At 45.1% G+C, this 15,244-nt stretch overlaps 1 protein-coding gene across 1 annotated transcript in view; it reads right to left on the bottom strand.

The window, feature by feature from the left end:
* The window catches only part of LOC311225931 (interleukin-1 receptor type 2-like), a gene marked incomplete at both ends in the record, with an annotated part of 114,738 nt that overhangs the window by 92,963 nt on the left and 6,531 nt on the right, over positions 1-15,244 (bottom strand). The window contains 5 exons of the mRNA XM_084311322.1: positions 1,647-1,787; positions 2,061-2,206; positions 3,229-3,364; positions 3,797-3,874; positions 13,436-13,568. Of these exons, the coding sequence (XP_084167448.1) occupies positions 1,647-1,787; positions 2,061-2,206; positions 3,229-3,364; positions 3,797-3,874; positions 13,436-13,568 (634 nt within the window). The remainder of the gene's footprint in view (positions 1-1,646; positions 1,788-2,060; positions 2,207-3,228; positions 3,365-3,796; positions 3,875-13,435; positions 13,569-15,244) is intronic.

Raw genomic sequence — 15,244 nt, 5'->3', positions numbered from 1 at the left:
GCTTGCACCTCATGGTACCAAAGCACCTCAAAGGCGCTAAAAACAAAATTACAAACATCTCAAAACAAACTGGTCAGACTACTGCTTGACCTTACTCCTAGAACCCACCTCACCCATGCCCACTTTGACAACCTAGGATGGCTTAGAGTAGACGACAGAGTACAGCAACTTGCAATGGGCCTGGTCTACAAGATACACTACACGACCAAGGTACCCATGTACATGACAAAATACTTCCCAAAGGTCAGTGAATACCACGATCACAACACCAGAGGGAGCTCCACAAATCATGTTAAACCCAGATTCGGCTCAAACAAGGGACTAAACACGTTTCGCAATTATGCCACATCAATGTGGAACGCCCTACCCAAAGCTGTAAAGGAATGTGAATCACTACCCACTTTCAAAAACACACTCAAAAAACACCTAAGGGAGACTGCAACCCGAAACTGGCTCCTGTAAATGTCCGAACACAACCCCCTCCAATGTACAGTAAATTACCAAGTATGGTCTTGTCAATAATCCAATGTACAGTGTTGTTTGTACAGTTGTACAGTGTCCCCCACCCACCCCTCCTACCCAACCCCCCCCCCCCCCCCCCCCCCCCTACCCACCCCCCCCCCCCCCCCCCCCCCCCCCCCCCCCCCCCCACTCCTACCCACCCCCCCCCCCCCCCCCACTCCTAACCAACCCCCCCCCCCCCCCCCCCCCCTGCCACCCACCCAACCACCACCAATATACAGTCCCCCCCCACCCCCACCTACCCAATCCAATGTACAGTTTCCATGCCTAATGTATATACTCTTTTCTTTCTGGACTCTTTTTGTATCACAAACAGTACTGTAATTGCAAATCTGGTATGTCATAAATGTATAGATGGAGCAGTACTGTCTATCTGTATGTCATGTATGTCATATATGTTACGATGAATTGAAAATGGGGGACCCTGATGTAAACAAGACGAAAGTCTTTCTCTGGTCTGCATCCCCTTAACAATTGTATGTATTGAGCTGTACTGTACTGTACCCATTCTGCAATCTGTTAATAAAGTTTTCATTCATTCATTCATTCATTCATTCATTCATACATCTCAGACCTCCTATCCCCCTATTCCAACACCAGATCCCTCAGGTCAGCCGATCAGAGGCTCCTGAAAGTCCGGAGGTCTAACCTCAAGCTCAGGGGGGGCCGTGCCTTTGCTATCGCAGCCCCTGAACTGTGGAACAGCATCCCCACCTCCATTAGGCTCGCCCCCTCGATAGATGCCTTCAAATCGAGGCTCAAAACCCACTTCTACCTACTAGCCTTTCCCGTTCACTGACTCATGCCCTGTTTTCCTATGTGTTTGCCTGTGTGCCCTGCCATAAAACGGAGTGTGATTGTTATCAATATGTATCTATGTGTATCTACCCTATGTACAGCACTTTGGTTGACACCTGTCATGTTAAATGTGCTATATAAATAAATCTGATTGATTGATTGATTGATTGATTGATTGATTGATAACACTGTCACTGAACAACTGAAGAAGCCCTTTCAAAGATGTCATACAGTACATCAGCAGCCTAAACTCATTTGGTAGGTCTGTAAACATCAGCAATTTTCAATTGTAAGGAATCTTTCAGTGGAATGTTCAGAGTTCGTGCTGAAGAAGCTGTTCTGTCGAGCCAGGAAGTAGTCCGTCTTCTTCTTCTTGGGTTTGAAGAGATGGTAGAGGAAGGCGATCACCACCGCCATGACGCAAGACAGAGCCACTGCGCCTACGACTAACCACGAAAACGTCCAGTCTGAGGACAGAAAGAGAGGGACATGTGAAGCCAACACACGCACGCACGCACGCACGCACGCACGCACACACACACACACACACACACACACACACACACACACACACACACACACACACACACACACACACACACACACACACACACACACACACACACACACACACACACACACACACACACACACACACACACACACACACACACACACACACACACACACACACACACTGATAAACCACATCTTTCTACAGTATTTGCACATTAACTCACCTTCAAATCGAAGCAGTACATACATTTCTTGTCGCCCTCCTTGGTTTTGAGTGACACATTTTAGCTCCGCCCTGGTGTCTTCTTCACTCAGCGCTATTACAACCAACCTCAGCTCAACCTGGCAACCTCCCGTCACCGTGGTTACCCTGGAAACAAAGAGACAGACATGGCTGTTCAGTGACAGACTGGGTTAAGTCCCTTGGGACCAGCTATCCCCAGCCAGACTGATAGAGACAATTCAATAGCTTTTTATTTGACTGATTTAGACCGACATTACTATTTAGAAGCTACTGATTGTCGGAATATACCTGCATATAATCCTTCTATATACCTACTTATACACCTGCATATAACCCATAATTCTGTATGATGTACAATAATACTGTATATATACCGTATATATATATCTATCCAAACCTGTCTGTACTTACCTGCACATACCTTTTACATATCTGTACATATCTGTACATATTCCTTACCTATACTCTTACTAGTTACGCTGCTGGCCAGTATGACTTACTGCCATAGTATCTTTATACCTGTATCACTGTAATTAATACTACAACTCTGTACATACATCCGATTAACATTATTACTCAGTAGTACTAATTTGTATATTTTATACCCAGTTTAATCACCTGTACATTGTATATTGCACTTTACTGTTACATTACTTTGCACTCTGGTTGGATGCCAAACTTATTTTCGTTGTACTGTACTTATGCTGTATGATGTAGATACATTTTAATCTAATCTTTTGAATCATCTAATTACCAGTTAATATAATGTGTATGTGTATGGGAGAAAGAGAGAGAGGAGAGAGTGAAAGACACGTGAAGTCCAGTGCTTCTGTATGTTTCTTAACCACCAACATATGAGGCACCAATACATGCTTCAGTGCTTTCTAACACCCAGAACCTGGTATATTATGACCAATAGGATACAGACCCTCATCTGCACCTTGTGTATACCGTTTACTTTTACTTTTATATATTCAGATTATTATTTGTTTTTTATTGCCTATAATTATTGTAATGTATATGAATGTATATTATTACATCCTCATCTGCACCTTTGTTTATAATGTTCTCATATTCTATATTCAGATTTAATTATATTGTTTACACTGTTTATTTGTCTCATGTTTTTATATATCCAATCTAATTACCTCCTTCCACCCTGTAGAGCCCGCCTTTCAAGGTAGGATGATTCCACTGACTGGCCGTTCACCGACCATGTGACCGCTGTGGAGTCTGCTGATTGGCATTCAGTGAGCACAATGCAGAACAGCTCCAGTCCTGAGCCTGAATGTGGACAGATAAAATACTTACTCATTTACTTACTAATTAACTATCTATCTATCTATCTATCTATCTATCTATCTATCTATCTATCTATCTATCTATCTATCTATCTATCTATCTATCTATCTATCTATCTATCTATCTATCTATCTATCTATCTATCTATCTATCTATCTAACTAACTAACTAACTAACTAACTAACTAACTAACTAACTAACTAACTAACTATCTATCTATCTATCTATCTATCTATCTATCTATCTATCTATCTATCTATCTATCTATCTATCTATCTATCTATCTATCTATCTATCTATCTATCTATCTATCTATCTATCTATATCTGTTTATATATCTCAATGTACAGGCCTATTTAAAAAAAAAACATTTTAAACTTTTAACATAAAAGATCAGGCTACTTCTTCACTGACCGTGAGCACTTTCATAAATGGTTCCATTGAGAGGAGACAGAATCCTGGGTGACTGGATGAATGACTGAATGGATGGTCCTGAAAGGTAAACAAAAATAATTTCACTGATGAATCACAGAACATTACGTAAAGTGAGTTTGTTTGTTTGTAAAGGGGCTCTTTAGGGGCAGGCAGCAGGTGAACAGTAGACACTACATACAAGTGGCACAACGTTACATCATCTGAAAGCTGGGAACCCAAAGATTAATCTGAAATGCAGCTCAGCACTGCAGTGTCAGGTTTTTCTAGTCATAAATCTGTAATAAACATTGTGTTTTGATTTGGCGCCCATTAAAAATTCAAATGTTTATATAGTGTATAAGGGCTTAGAACATTATGATAGAAGCATATGCTCAGTTATGTCTCATAAGTTGTTGCAGCAATTTTTGGGTTGATAGCATTTGTTACACAGAGTTGATATGATGAGAGAGAGAGAGAGAGAGAGAGAGAGAGAGAGAGAGAGAGAGAGAGAGAGAGAGAGAGAGAGAGAGAGAGAGAGAGAGAGAGAGAGAGAGAGAGAGAGAGAGAGAGAGAGAGAGAGAGTGAGATCAATAATAAACCTCTATTGATCACTGCAGTGCAGCTGAAGCTGGTAAATAGTACAGACTCTCTCCACACTGACAGGGAACACACACACACAATTATTTATTTATGTCAACAATACAATTACAAAAGACAAGCAAGGGACATAAACATTGAAAATTATATTCACTTAGAGACACAGACACTACTACTACTTTTCAACAAGATGAAGAGAACACACAGAGACAGAGCGAAAAATAGAGAGAACGAGAGGAGAGAGAAAGAGAAGTCACTTAGTGCGCGTGTTCTTACGTGTGTGTGTGTGTGGTGGGGCAGCAGAGAGCAAGATTATGACATCATCTTTTCCATTCTGCCAATATTGCAATGTTATTCTTTCATCACGTATGCATGTGTGTTGGTAAATCTGTGTGCAAAGGGCACCCTGAGCTAAACACAACACCTGAGCTAAACACAACACCAGAGCTAAACACAACACCAGAGCTAAACACAACACCAGAGCTAAACACAACACCAGAGCTAAACACAACACAGAACAGAGCTCCTCCTTAAAGCCTGCAATGCTTTATGAAGCCTCCTTGTTCATGAAAAATGTACATAGTGCAATTAAATGTTTCTGTTGGGAGAGTGAGCTTAACATGTTCAGCGCCAATCACGAGTAGACTCGTTACCGGAAACCATTGACCGCCAATAACGAGTAAACTCGTTTTTAGATCCTTTGATATTTTCCCTCTGATCCCCGTTCTAAATCACTCACGGATCATTCTAGCCGTCCCTGGCTCGTTTGTATACATTGGATGGAATTGCAATGCCGATCGAATATCACCAGGTGGCAGTATCGTCTGTGTCTGAACTGGAATTGCATTGCGTCTTCCTTTTTTTTGTTGTTGTAAAGGCTCCTCCTCCTGCTTGAACAGAGATTCACATTGATCGCCTCGAAATTCCGTTGCCTAAGTGTATTTTACCATCGAAACGTGTATAGACATATAGACTGGTAATCGCGATGGCGATGCGATCACTTGGAATTATTCTTTTTGGAATACCTTCTGGCTAATGTAAGGTATATTTTATGTCTATTTTACCGAACCTGAAACATGTTTCTGTAATGATCACAGTGTCCTATTTTACCTAAACCAAGCGATTTCTAACGATCGCATTTTTGGGGTAAGACTACCCCCCCCCCCCTTGATGATTTCGTGAAGGTACATATGTACATGTTATATACCTTTGATTTGGGAGTATTTGGGGTTATTGCACATAACGCATTTTATCTCGCAATCTATGAAAAAAGACTGGATTATCTTGGAAATGTGCAATGTTTATCGTGTAATAAACTACAAACTACAGTGTGTAGAAACAAACAATTTTTTCCATGTTGGACTATAAGTAGTGTCTGTCAAATGAGCCACACCATTGTCTCCACAGCTATAATACAGAACACACACACAGTTCTGCAAACATCGTGAAACACAGCGGAAATGACTATTTTAAGATGGCCTTCTTCAGAGATGGGGATTAAGCGTGGCGCTGAAAGTGTTAAAGGGGATATGGGGGGCTCCTATGGGCTTAACTCAGGGGGGGGGACGTAGGGGAGGGGGACCATCGTTTACGCGGTTTGGCGTACGCGGCACACCAATCCCACAACACGCAAGGCCCCCCCTCCCCCGGGTCGAACCGCCGGAACGATGGCCCCTCCCCCCGACACCCCCCCCCCCCACTGAATCCAGCCTGCCCACCTCTGTACCTCCCATGTCACCGACATCACCGCATATATTTATGAAAAATGTAACTAACAACACAATAAGAAAAAAATTAAGTGAACATAAATGGTTATATGGTTAGCACTCTTACCCCGATTGGCGGTTTGGGGGGGGGGGGGGGATCAGCCCTCCCACTGGAGAAGCACCCCCCCCCCAGAGACGGAGATACCCCCCAAAGGAGATTCTCCAAGCCTCTCTTCATGTCCAACATTTTGAATTCTTGTCCTTCATATTTGTCCATGTGCACATTTAAAGCAAAGAACTCAGGAGAAAATTATATAAAAGAAGACTAATGACAATTGGCACTTCCCAGGTAATTCTTTTAACCCCGTTTAACCCCCGTTGGTGGGTTGGAGGGGTAAGGCTCTCCTGGAGAGGGCCCCTCCTATAACGACGTAGATATCCCCAATGGGGATTCTCCAATGTCCCTATTATTGTCCAACATTTTATTTGAATTTTTGATCAAAGATCATCCAGAAATCAAGGAGATAGTAGTGTGGAGCGATGGTTGTGGTTATCAGAACCGCAATGCAAATGTGGCGAATGCATTTTCTGAGCTTGCCAGGAAATATGGGGTACTAATAACACAGAAGTACCTTGTTGCTGGACACATACAAATAAGAGTGTGACAGCATGCATAGTACCATTGAACGTAAAATTATTACGGATATCATCACATACTCCTGACTGCAAGAATCAGACCATCACCCTACCATGTGAAGGTGGTCAAGCATGATGAAATCCTGAAATTGAATGGCTCTTACATCCTCAGCATCAGACCAGGCAAAAAAGCTGGAGATCCGACTGTACATAATTTGCGGGCTCTTCAGTTTAGCAGTGATGGCAAGGTCCATTACAAGCTATCCTTCTCGGATAACTCATGGGAAGCACTGCCACAGAGGGTCCAGGTGTCAAACAAGCTGATGACATGGATTAGAATGTTTCCACATGCTCTGCCAATCACAGAGAGGAAGTTTCAGGACCTTCAGTCCATGAAACATGTCATGCCCACCGAGTGTCATCACTTCTTCGATAATTTGCCACATAAATAGGCATCAATCAATAGCTCTGCAAAGAAGAGCTGAAGGGAGAAGTGAGGAGAGGAACATGCCTCCCAGTGTTTGATTTTCCTGCCATATGTTTGATTTTGAGTGATTTAACTACAATAAAAACCCAGTAAAGAAGAGCTGGGGGGAGAAGTGAGGAGAGGAACATGCCTCCTCAGTGTTTGATTCACCTGGCATGTTTGATTTAGCCAAGAGTGATGTAGGAGCCAAAGCTATATATTTAGGTTATTGTATTATATGAATATTTATTTTTATAACCTTACATTGAAATGGCATTAGGAATATTGATTGGATTTAGATAAAGTCATTGAACCGTCTCATTTGTCATAATAGACAATTCTAGAACATTTGTGATGTCACAGTATGATGTCTGACTGAACGTTCTAGAACATTTGTGATGTCACAGTATGATGTCATGATCGAACGTTCTGGAACATTGGTGATGTCACTGTATGATGTCATAACCGAACATTCTAGAACATTTATGTCTCTATATAGTCCACAATTCTCTCTACGCCTAAGGATCAAGAACAAGATGCCTTGCCGATTGTCTACATATGGAAAGATCTCATTTGATGATCTCAAGAAGGAGGGAAGGCGAGCGAGGCAGCTTATGGAGAGCGGGGAGAGTGGAAAACCGTCCTGGAAAGGCATGAGGGGGAGTGAGCGGTGGTGGAAGGCGAGCGAGGCAGCTTATGGAGAGCGGGGAGAGTGGAGTCCTCGTGAATGGCCCCGGCCGGTGCAAGACTGTCCAGGGTTATGGGTGAATCGAGATGGGAGCGAGTGGAATGAGGGCATGCGTCAGGAGGATGGCAAAAGGAAGGAGTCGGGTGGTGACAGAATGGAGTATAGTGGGGAGGAGAGTGAGAAAGAAGAGATTGAGAAAGAGGTGTGGGAAATGGCGGGGAAGAAGAGGAAGAAACAGATGGGGAGGAACGACAGCGATGGGGATAGCCAGGGCAAGGGTGAGGGGTCGGGTGAGAGTAGGGGGGAGGAGAGGGGGGGAGAAGGGGGGAAGAGGAAGAAAGTGGGGGACGATAGCTCAAGTGGGCCGGGAGACGAGGGTGCTGGAAAAGATGTGGCAAAAGCGGAAGTGATCCATATAGTGGTCAGGCTTGAGGGGGAGAGGGGTGAGAGGAAAGTAGGTAGGCTCGAGTGGCCCAAACTCATTGCCGAGCAATTAGGGGAGGTAAAGTACGTGAGAGTTTTGTGGGATGGGAATCTGGCCGTAGGGTGTGGTAGTGAGGGGCAGGTGGAGGTGGCTAGGAAGATGCGGGGCATTGGGGGGGTGGGTATAAGTAAGGTGGCGAGGGTAGGGGAGAAGAGGGGGGGGGGATGTAAGGGGGTGATAGCTGGGGTACCGGTCGAGGTTACAGTAGAGCAGCTGGTGAGAGAGCTAATGGAGAACGGGCGTAATGGCATAGTTAAGAGTGCAGAAAGGATGAAGAGGGGAGCAGAGAGGGCAGTGACGGGGACGGTAGTGATTACATTTGAGGGGGTTGTTCCTAGGGAGGTGTTTGTAGGGCGTAGGATGTATAGGGTTAGGGAATTTGTTCATGATCCTCTTAGGTGCTATAGGTGCCAGGAGTTTGGCCATATAGCTATCACGTGTAGGAAGGGGCTGAGGTGCGCTAGGGAACATGAATATGGGAAGTGTGGAGAGGGAGTGAAGCCGAAGTGCTTTAGTTGTGGTGGGGAGCATAGTGTAGCGTTTAGGGGGTGCGAGGTGATGAAGGAGGTCGCGGATCGGAGAGAGAGAAGGGAGGGTAAGTTGACGTATGCTGGGGCGGTTAGCAGGGCAGGACAGGGTAGCCAAGAAAGGGTGCAGGGGGTTGAAGGAGGGCATTTGGCAGTGAGGGTAGAGCAGGTAGAGAGGGGAAGGGAGGAGAAATTAGGTATTGTGGCCTTCGTGGCAGGGGTAGTTACTGGTATGGCAGAGGCTAAGGGTAAAACAGAGATGGTGAAGATGATTGTTAGGATAGCGGTTCAACATCTGGGATTGGAAGGTCTGGACTGGAAGGAGGTGTATAGTGAATTGGCTGAGGGGGCTGCGAGGGACAAGGCTGCGAGGGACAAAGCAGCCCAGGATAAGATAGCAGGGGGCAAGGAGGGTCCCGCGGAGGGGGGCTCAGACAGGAAGTAGCAGCAGTAGCTGCACTCCAATGGTCAATGTAGTTGATGACGGGGTCCAGTAGAAGAAGAAAAAGAAGGTGAAGAAGGAGAAGAAGGAGAAGAAGAAGAGCCCATAAAAAGAATTGCGGAGGGCAGTAATACGCCTCGAAATTCAAATAAGAAGAAGAAGAAGAACAGGCAGTGTGTAGCTTGAAACAGGACTGAACAGGACTGAACAGGACTGAACAGATAGACTAAACAACATAGACTGAAGCCTGCATCTCTCAACCAAGGTGCCAAGCCTACCGCTTTGCTGTGGAAAGAGCCGGCAAGTTGATTTGCGGCTTTCCAGTGTGGAGGAATTTTCATGTGTCGAGTCGGCTGTGATTTTGGAGACTGGGAAAATACAGTTTTCTTACCTTGTAGTAGTAACGTGAATATTTAGGAAACTATCTGTAACCACTTCTGTAAAGAAAGACTTCGCTGTGGAAGAGAAATAAACCATTTGGATATCTTTGTTTTACACTGGAGCGGCTGTGGACAGTATTTTTCTTTATCAACGAACGTACTACTCACGAGTAAGCAACTCTAACCAGTAGAGTGGAACGTCAGCCTTCATAAATGATTTGAGTTGTAACTTGAGTTTGTTTTATTGAATTTAAAGGGTCAACCAGTGACCACGGCCAAACTGCCCTCTGTCTCCTGAGTCTCTGTGTGCCCTGCTAGTGTGGCTTATCCTTCCCCATTGTCTGTCAAAGAAATGGGAATAAAAGAAGTGATTTGGCCTAAGTCAGGTTTAAAATGGCTCAAGTCACAACGGCATGTTCGTAAATTGGCCTAAGTCATTTATTCCTTTTATGTTACATAATTGATAGACATCGTTATTTTTATGTTAATTGTCTTCTATTGTCATAACATTTTTGTGTGAAATTAGTAATAAATATGATATATTCTATATATGGTTCAGTTTATTATGTTTCCTGAAAAATTAGAAATTATGACTTAGGCCACTATTTTAAGAAGGCGACGATATGTTAGTACATTTCCAGAGCTCCGAATGTGATTCCCCATGTTCCCTGTCATCCTATTTGTGTGTCCTGTGTGCTAGTGTCTACAGTTTAGTCTAGTACGTGTTATTTGTACTATATGTCCCGAATCAAGTCCCAACCTCCCCAACTAATGTGTTTACCCTGTCTGTATTCCCAGCGGTCTGTGTGTTATCTGCATTGTGTCTCGAACCATAACCTCCATTCACTATCAAATAATATGCTTAGTTGTGCGTCATGTGTGTTAGTTTCTACAGTTTAGTCTAGTACGTGTTATTTGTATTATATGTCCCGAATCAAGTCCCAATTTCCCCATCTAATGTGTTTACCCTGTCTGTATTCCCAGTGGTCTGTGTGTTGTCTGCAGTGTGTCTCGAATCATAACCTCCATTCACTATCACATTATATGCATATGGTATTGAATCTTAGTCGGTGTGTATGACCTCAGTGCTTGAGTCCTGCTGGGTGTGAAACCTCATTATTCAAGTTCTGGCTGGTCCGGTTGGTCTCGGTGCTCGGATCTCGGTTGGTGTGTGTGGCCTCCGTGTTCGCATCTTGGCCGGCCCGGGCGACCTCCGCACCTGCATCTCGTGTGCGGATGGTCCGGCCGACCTCGGTGCCCGAGTCCTGGTTGGTCCGGTTGTATCCAGCGCCTCCCCGTCCCTCCCCTGGGGGCCGTCCGTTTCACCTCTCCCGAACCAGCTTGTATCACTTGCTGCGTCACATTCATCGTGTTAACTTCCATGTTAGCTTGCAGCTCCTTCTCCAGCCAGACCTCGCTGCGGTCCAACACCACGTTAGCTTGTATCCCCCGCTGCGTCATATTCCTCATGTTAACTTCCATGTTAGCTTGCAGCTCCTTCTCCAGCCAAGCCTCGCTGCGGTCCAACACCACGTTAGCTTGTATCCCTTGCTGCGTCGTATTCACCGTGTTAACTTCCATGTTAGCTTGCAGCTCCTTCTCCAGCCAGGCCTGTGTGCTAGCTTGGATAGCCAGTATGTTAGCTTGGAAAGCTTAGTTAGCTAGCTCGTTAGCCCGTGTGCTAGCCCGTATGTCCTGGGCGATCTGCATTCTAACTTGGATGTCGGCCTGTATGCTAGTGTAACGGGTGTAAAACTCACTCCCCAGAGGCATCCAAAACTCAGCGCTTAGAAGGGAATTCCTTTCTTGGCGCAACGGTTTGTGATGTCGCCCGCAGTGCGGACGCCTGGGGTTCGACTCCCACTCAAGGCATGGTCGAATTCGTGGCAGGGGCGAGTTGCCTCTGTTACACTGGTGCCGTGACCCGGATGCCTTGGGTGGTGTGAGTTTAGGGGGGGTGAGTGTAACGGGTGTAAAACTCACTCCCCAGAGGCATCCAAAACTCAGCGCTTAGAAGGGAATTCCTTTCTTGGCGCAACGGTTTGTGATGTCGCCCGCAGTGCGGACGCCTGGGGTTCGACTCCCACTCAAGGCATGGTCGAATTCCTGGCAGGGGCGAGTTGCCTCTGTTCCACTAGCTGCCCACTGCGTCATGCTAGTCTAAATCATCTCCAGCGCCACCATTTGTACTCCTTCTGGGGTCGCTTTTCTCTCGCCTTTTCTCGTGTTCAACCCTCCTCCTCTCTTATATCCTTGAATTGTCACTTTTTATTTCGCTTTGAATTATTTTACTTCCTTTTCTTGATATTCACCGACCGGGAGCTTTTTCATGTGGCTGCTCACCAGAACGTCGCAAACCGGAAGTCCCATGATTACGGGTCTTAATTGCCATCTTAAATCAACAGCAGCAAAATGACAAGTTTATAGCTTATTGTCCCATAATCAATTATATTTATACTATGGATCCCTAAACCACTGAGTTGGGCTGAACAATAAAAACATTCCACTCTTCCAGTCAGGGACCAGCGCAGCTAAAATCCATTGAAGGTATGAAGTATCTCTTATCCTCCATGTTTAAACGTGCAGTTACCTCTAATACTTCCATAGTGCAGCTTTAACCCTTTCACTGCCACACGACAAATGGTTAACGCTTTCACTACCACACTACAGACTGTTTAGTGTGGTAGTGAAAGGGTTAACCTTCTGTAGTGTGTCAGTGAAAGGGTTAATTGCATCACAGTACAGTACAACTCCACTCACTGTTCACGGTGCTCTGACCACTGCTGCTGTCGGTGGGGGCCCCAATGGCAGTGGTAAAGTATGGACTGGAGGTCTGGTGTACAGGATCTGGAACAGCAGGAGGATACACTGGACACACACACACACACACACACACACACACACACTCTTAGCATGATTCATAGATATACAGCCCTCCTCTGAGCTTAGTGTCAGAAGCACCTCTTTTTGTGTGTTTGCGTTCGCTCATTTGTTTGGTCAAAAGACCTAGAAATCACTAGTGCACTGGTTACAACTGCAGACAATACATTGAAAGTAGGATTGTTAATCCATTCAAATATTTAATCCATAGTTAACTGTGATTAATTACATATTTGTATCTGTAAAAGATTTACCATAAAGGGATATTTCTCAAGTGTTTAATAATGCTTGCTCTGTGCAAATGTATGTTTATTAAATAAAATAAATAACTGTCAATAAATATTGTCATTTAGCATAAAATAAATGTGCTGCAAATAATCATAACATGGCAAAGCCCAATAGGCAACAACAGATGGCCATATTGAGCTGCTACTGTAAATGTAACATGTGATATGAGTATTCACACAATGTAGTGTCAAACTTTACTATTTATAAAGTATCAAACTAACTATGGACCTCAATGCATCACAACAAGACACATTGTACAACAGGTACATTGGTAACTAAATGTTCCATTACTCAAAGATCATTCCCTGGATCCCTCGCACTTCTAAAGCAAATCACACAATGTAATTGTGTCCAACCTCACATGGGGAAAGATAAAGGGTCATGACATTTATTTTTCTTGATATATGAATTAGTATGACTGAATGTTTGTACATTTTTACAATTACAATATATATGCAGTATATATATATACGCATTTGTGCATTATTAACGTGCTATAAACTTTGATAGCCCTAGTTAAAAGTATTAGACCTTTATCACTCTACCTTTCACACTGAGCTGGATGTTCCTGCTGACTGTGTACTGCTGGTTGTTGATGACGACTCTGACCTGACAGGTGTAGAGGCCCTGGTGAGACTGCTTGACCTCAGAGATGGTCATCACGTGTGGTCTCTCTGTCTGATAGGAGAAACCAGAGCCTACAGAGAGGGCTGTGGAGCTGGAGTCCTATCAGGAGGCAAAAAACCAAGGGTCAGTTGGAGGGCCCCCTAGTGGCTCAGCTGGTTATAGGAGGATTACACCAAAATGCTGATGATTTCTCCTCAAATTTGCCAATGTTTTTTCTCTTCTGTTGCGTTTTGTGTTATGATGAGTTCTCAAATTATGGAAGATGGCTGAAAGAAAATGTTATGGATGTTCTGTTAGAACTCAACCAATATATTGTTCAATGACATTTTGTTGCTATGCAAATAGGCTTCTGCATGAGCATAACGAAAGGTTATCCTATAACCTAGTTATATGAATACTGGCAGAGCGTCTCGCTCTTGCCATTATGAGATAACTCTTATCTCCTAGCACCTACTGTGCTCATGAACAAACAATTTGCACCCATGCACGTGACCAGGCCCCGCCCCAGCGTCCTCATTGAAAACCCAACCAAGGGACCTCAGGGCGCTGAGAGCGAGACGCTCTGCCAGTATTCATATAACTAGGTTATAGGATAACCTTTCGTTATATTGTCATACTGTCATCGCGTCTCGCTCTTGCCATTATGAGATATGGGGCAGAGCAGACGCGTGACCCGACAAGTGTACCCCCTGAGGGCCCGTAAGCCCCACTACCAGGGAGGAGGGGAGTCCCGTCCGCGTGTAACTGTTCCGCAACAGTAAGTGACTTCCGGGGTAGGCCTGATTGGCCCCGACAGGCACGTGACGCGCAACTTTCTCTGCCGCGCGGCACGCTCCGCGGAGCCGAGCGGCAGAGCTTACGGAATTACGTAACCGTCCAAATACGCCATGACTCTCATTCGGCGCTATAGCTCACCTGGCAGAGCACCGGTCCTGCGATCCTGCAGTCCGTTGTTGGTGAGTTCGAATCCCATCAAATCTTTTTTTTTTTACGTGATTTTTTTTTTAACGTGTATTCTTTCGCCGGTTAAGGTTAGGCATGGTTAAGGTTAAGGTTAAGGTTAGGCATTGTTTCGGAGTTGGTTAAGGTTAGAACGGTTAAGTTTAGGCGCTGTTAAGGAGCTGGTTATGGTTAGAGTTTGTGTTAGAGAATGGCAATAGACAGCCTATTTCCGCGCGACAGCTCTCAGCAGCCTCGTTGCGCATCCTGAGTTTGCCGCGTCACGTGCCTGTCGGGGCCAATCAGGCCTACCCCGGAAGTCACTTACTGTTGCGGAACAGGTACACGCGTCCCGTCCACCCGCCTGTCCTAACGAAGGGGGGGAGGCAGTCAACTCCACCAAAGTGCGAAAAAAGGGGGGACCTGTCAAACAACAGGGCCACCGTAACAAACAACAGTTGATCGGCAGCCCTGAGATCCTGCGTCCGACTGAGGTAAACCCCCAAAGCACGGACAGGACACAACAAATGAAGGCTCGCCTCTAACCCACTAGTGTGAGGAGGCGGATGAAACGCCTGAATCACAATATCCCTGGAGCGAAAAGAGCTCTGGATATTCTTTGGCACAAAGACTGGATTAGGCCTCAGAGTCGCACCGCTATTGGCCCGAATAGACAGGCACTCAGGCCGCACCGAGAGAGCACACAGCTCACCCACGCGTTTAGCGGAGGTGATGGCCAAAAAGAACGCGGTCTTCAAGACAGCAGATCCAATGGCGCCTGCTCAAGA

The sequence above is a fragment of the Notolepis coatsorum genome, assembly GCF_963971535.1.
Source record: "Notolepis coatsorum genome assembly, chromosome: 3".
Classification (NCBI taxonomy): domain Eukaryota; kingdom Metazoa; phylum Chordata; class Actinopteri; order Aulopiformes; family Paralepididae; genus Notolepis; species Notolepis coatsorum.
The sequence above is the reverse complement of the archived record's forward strand: the minus strand, read 5'-3'. Positions and strand labels throughout refer to the sequence as shown.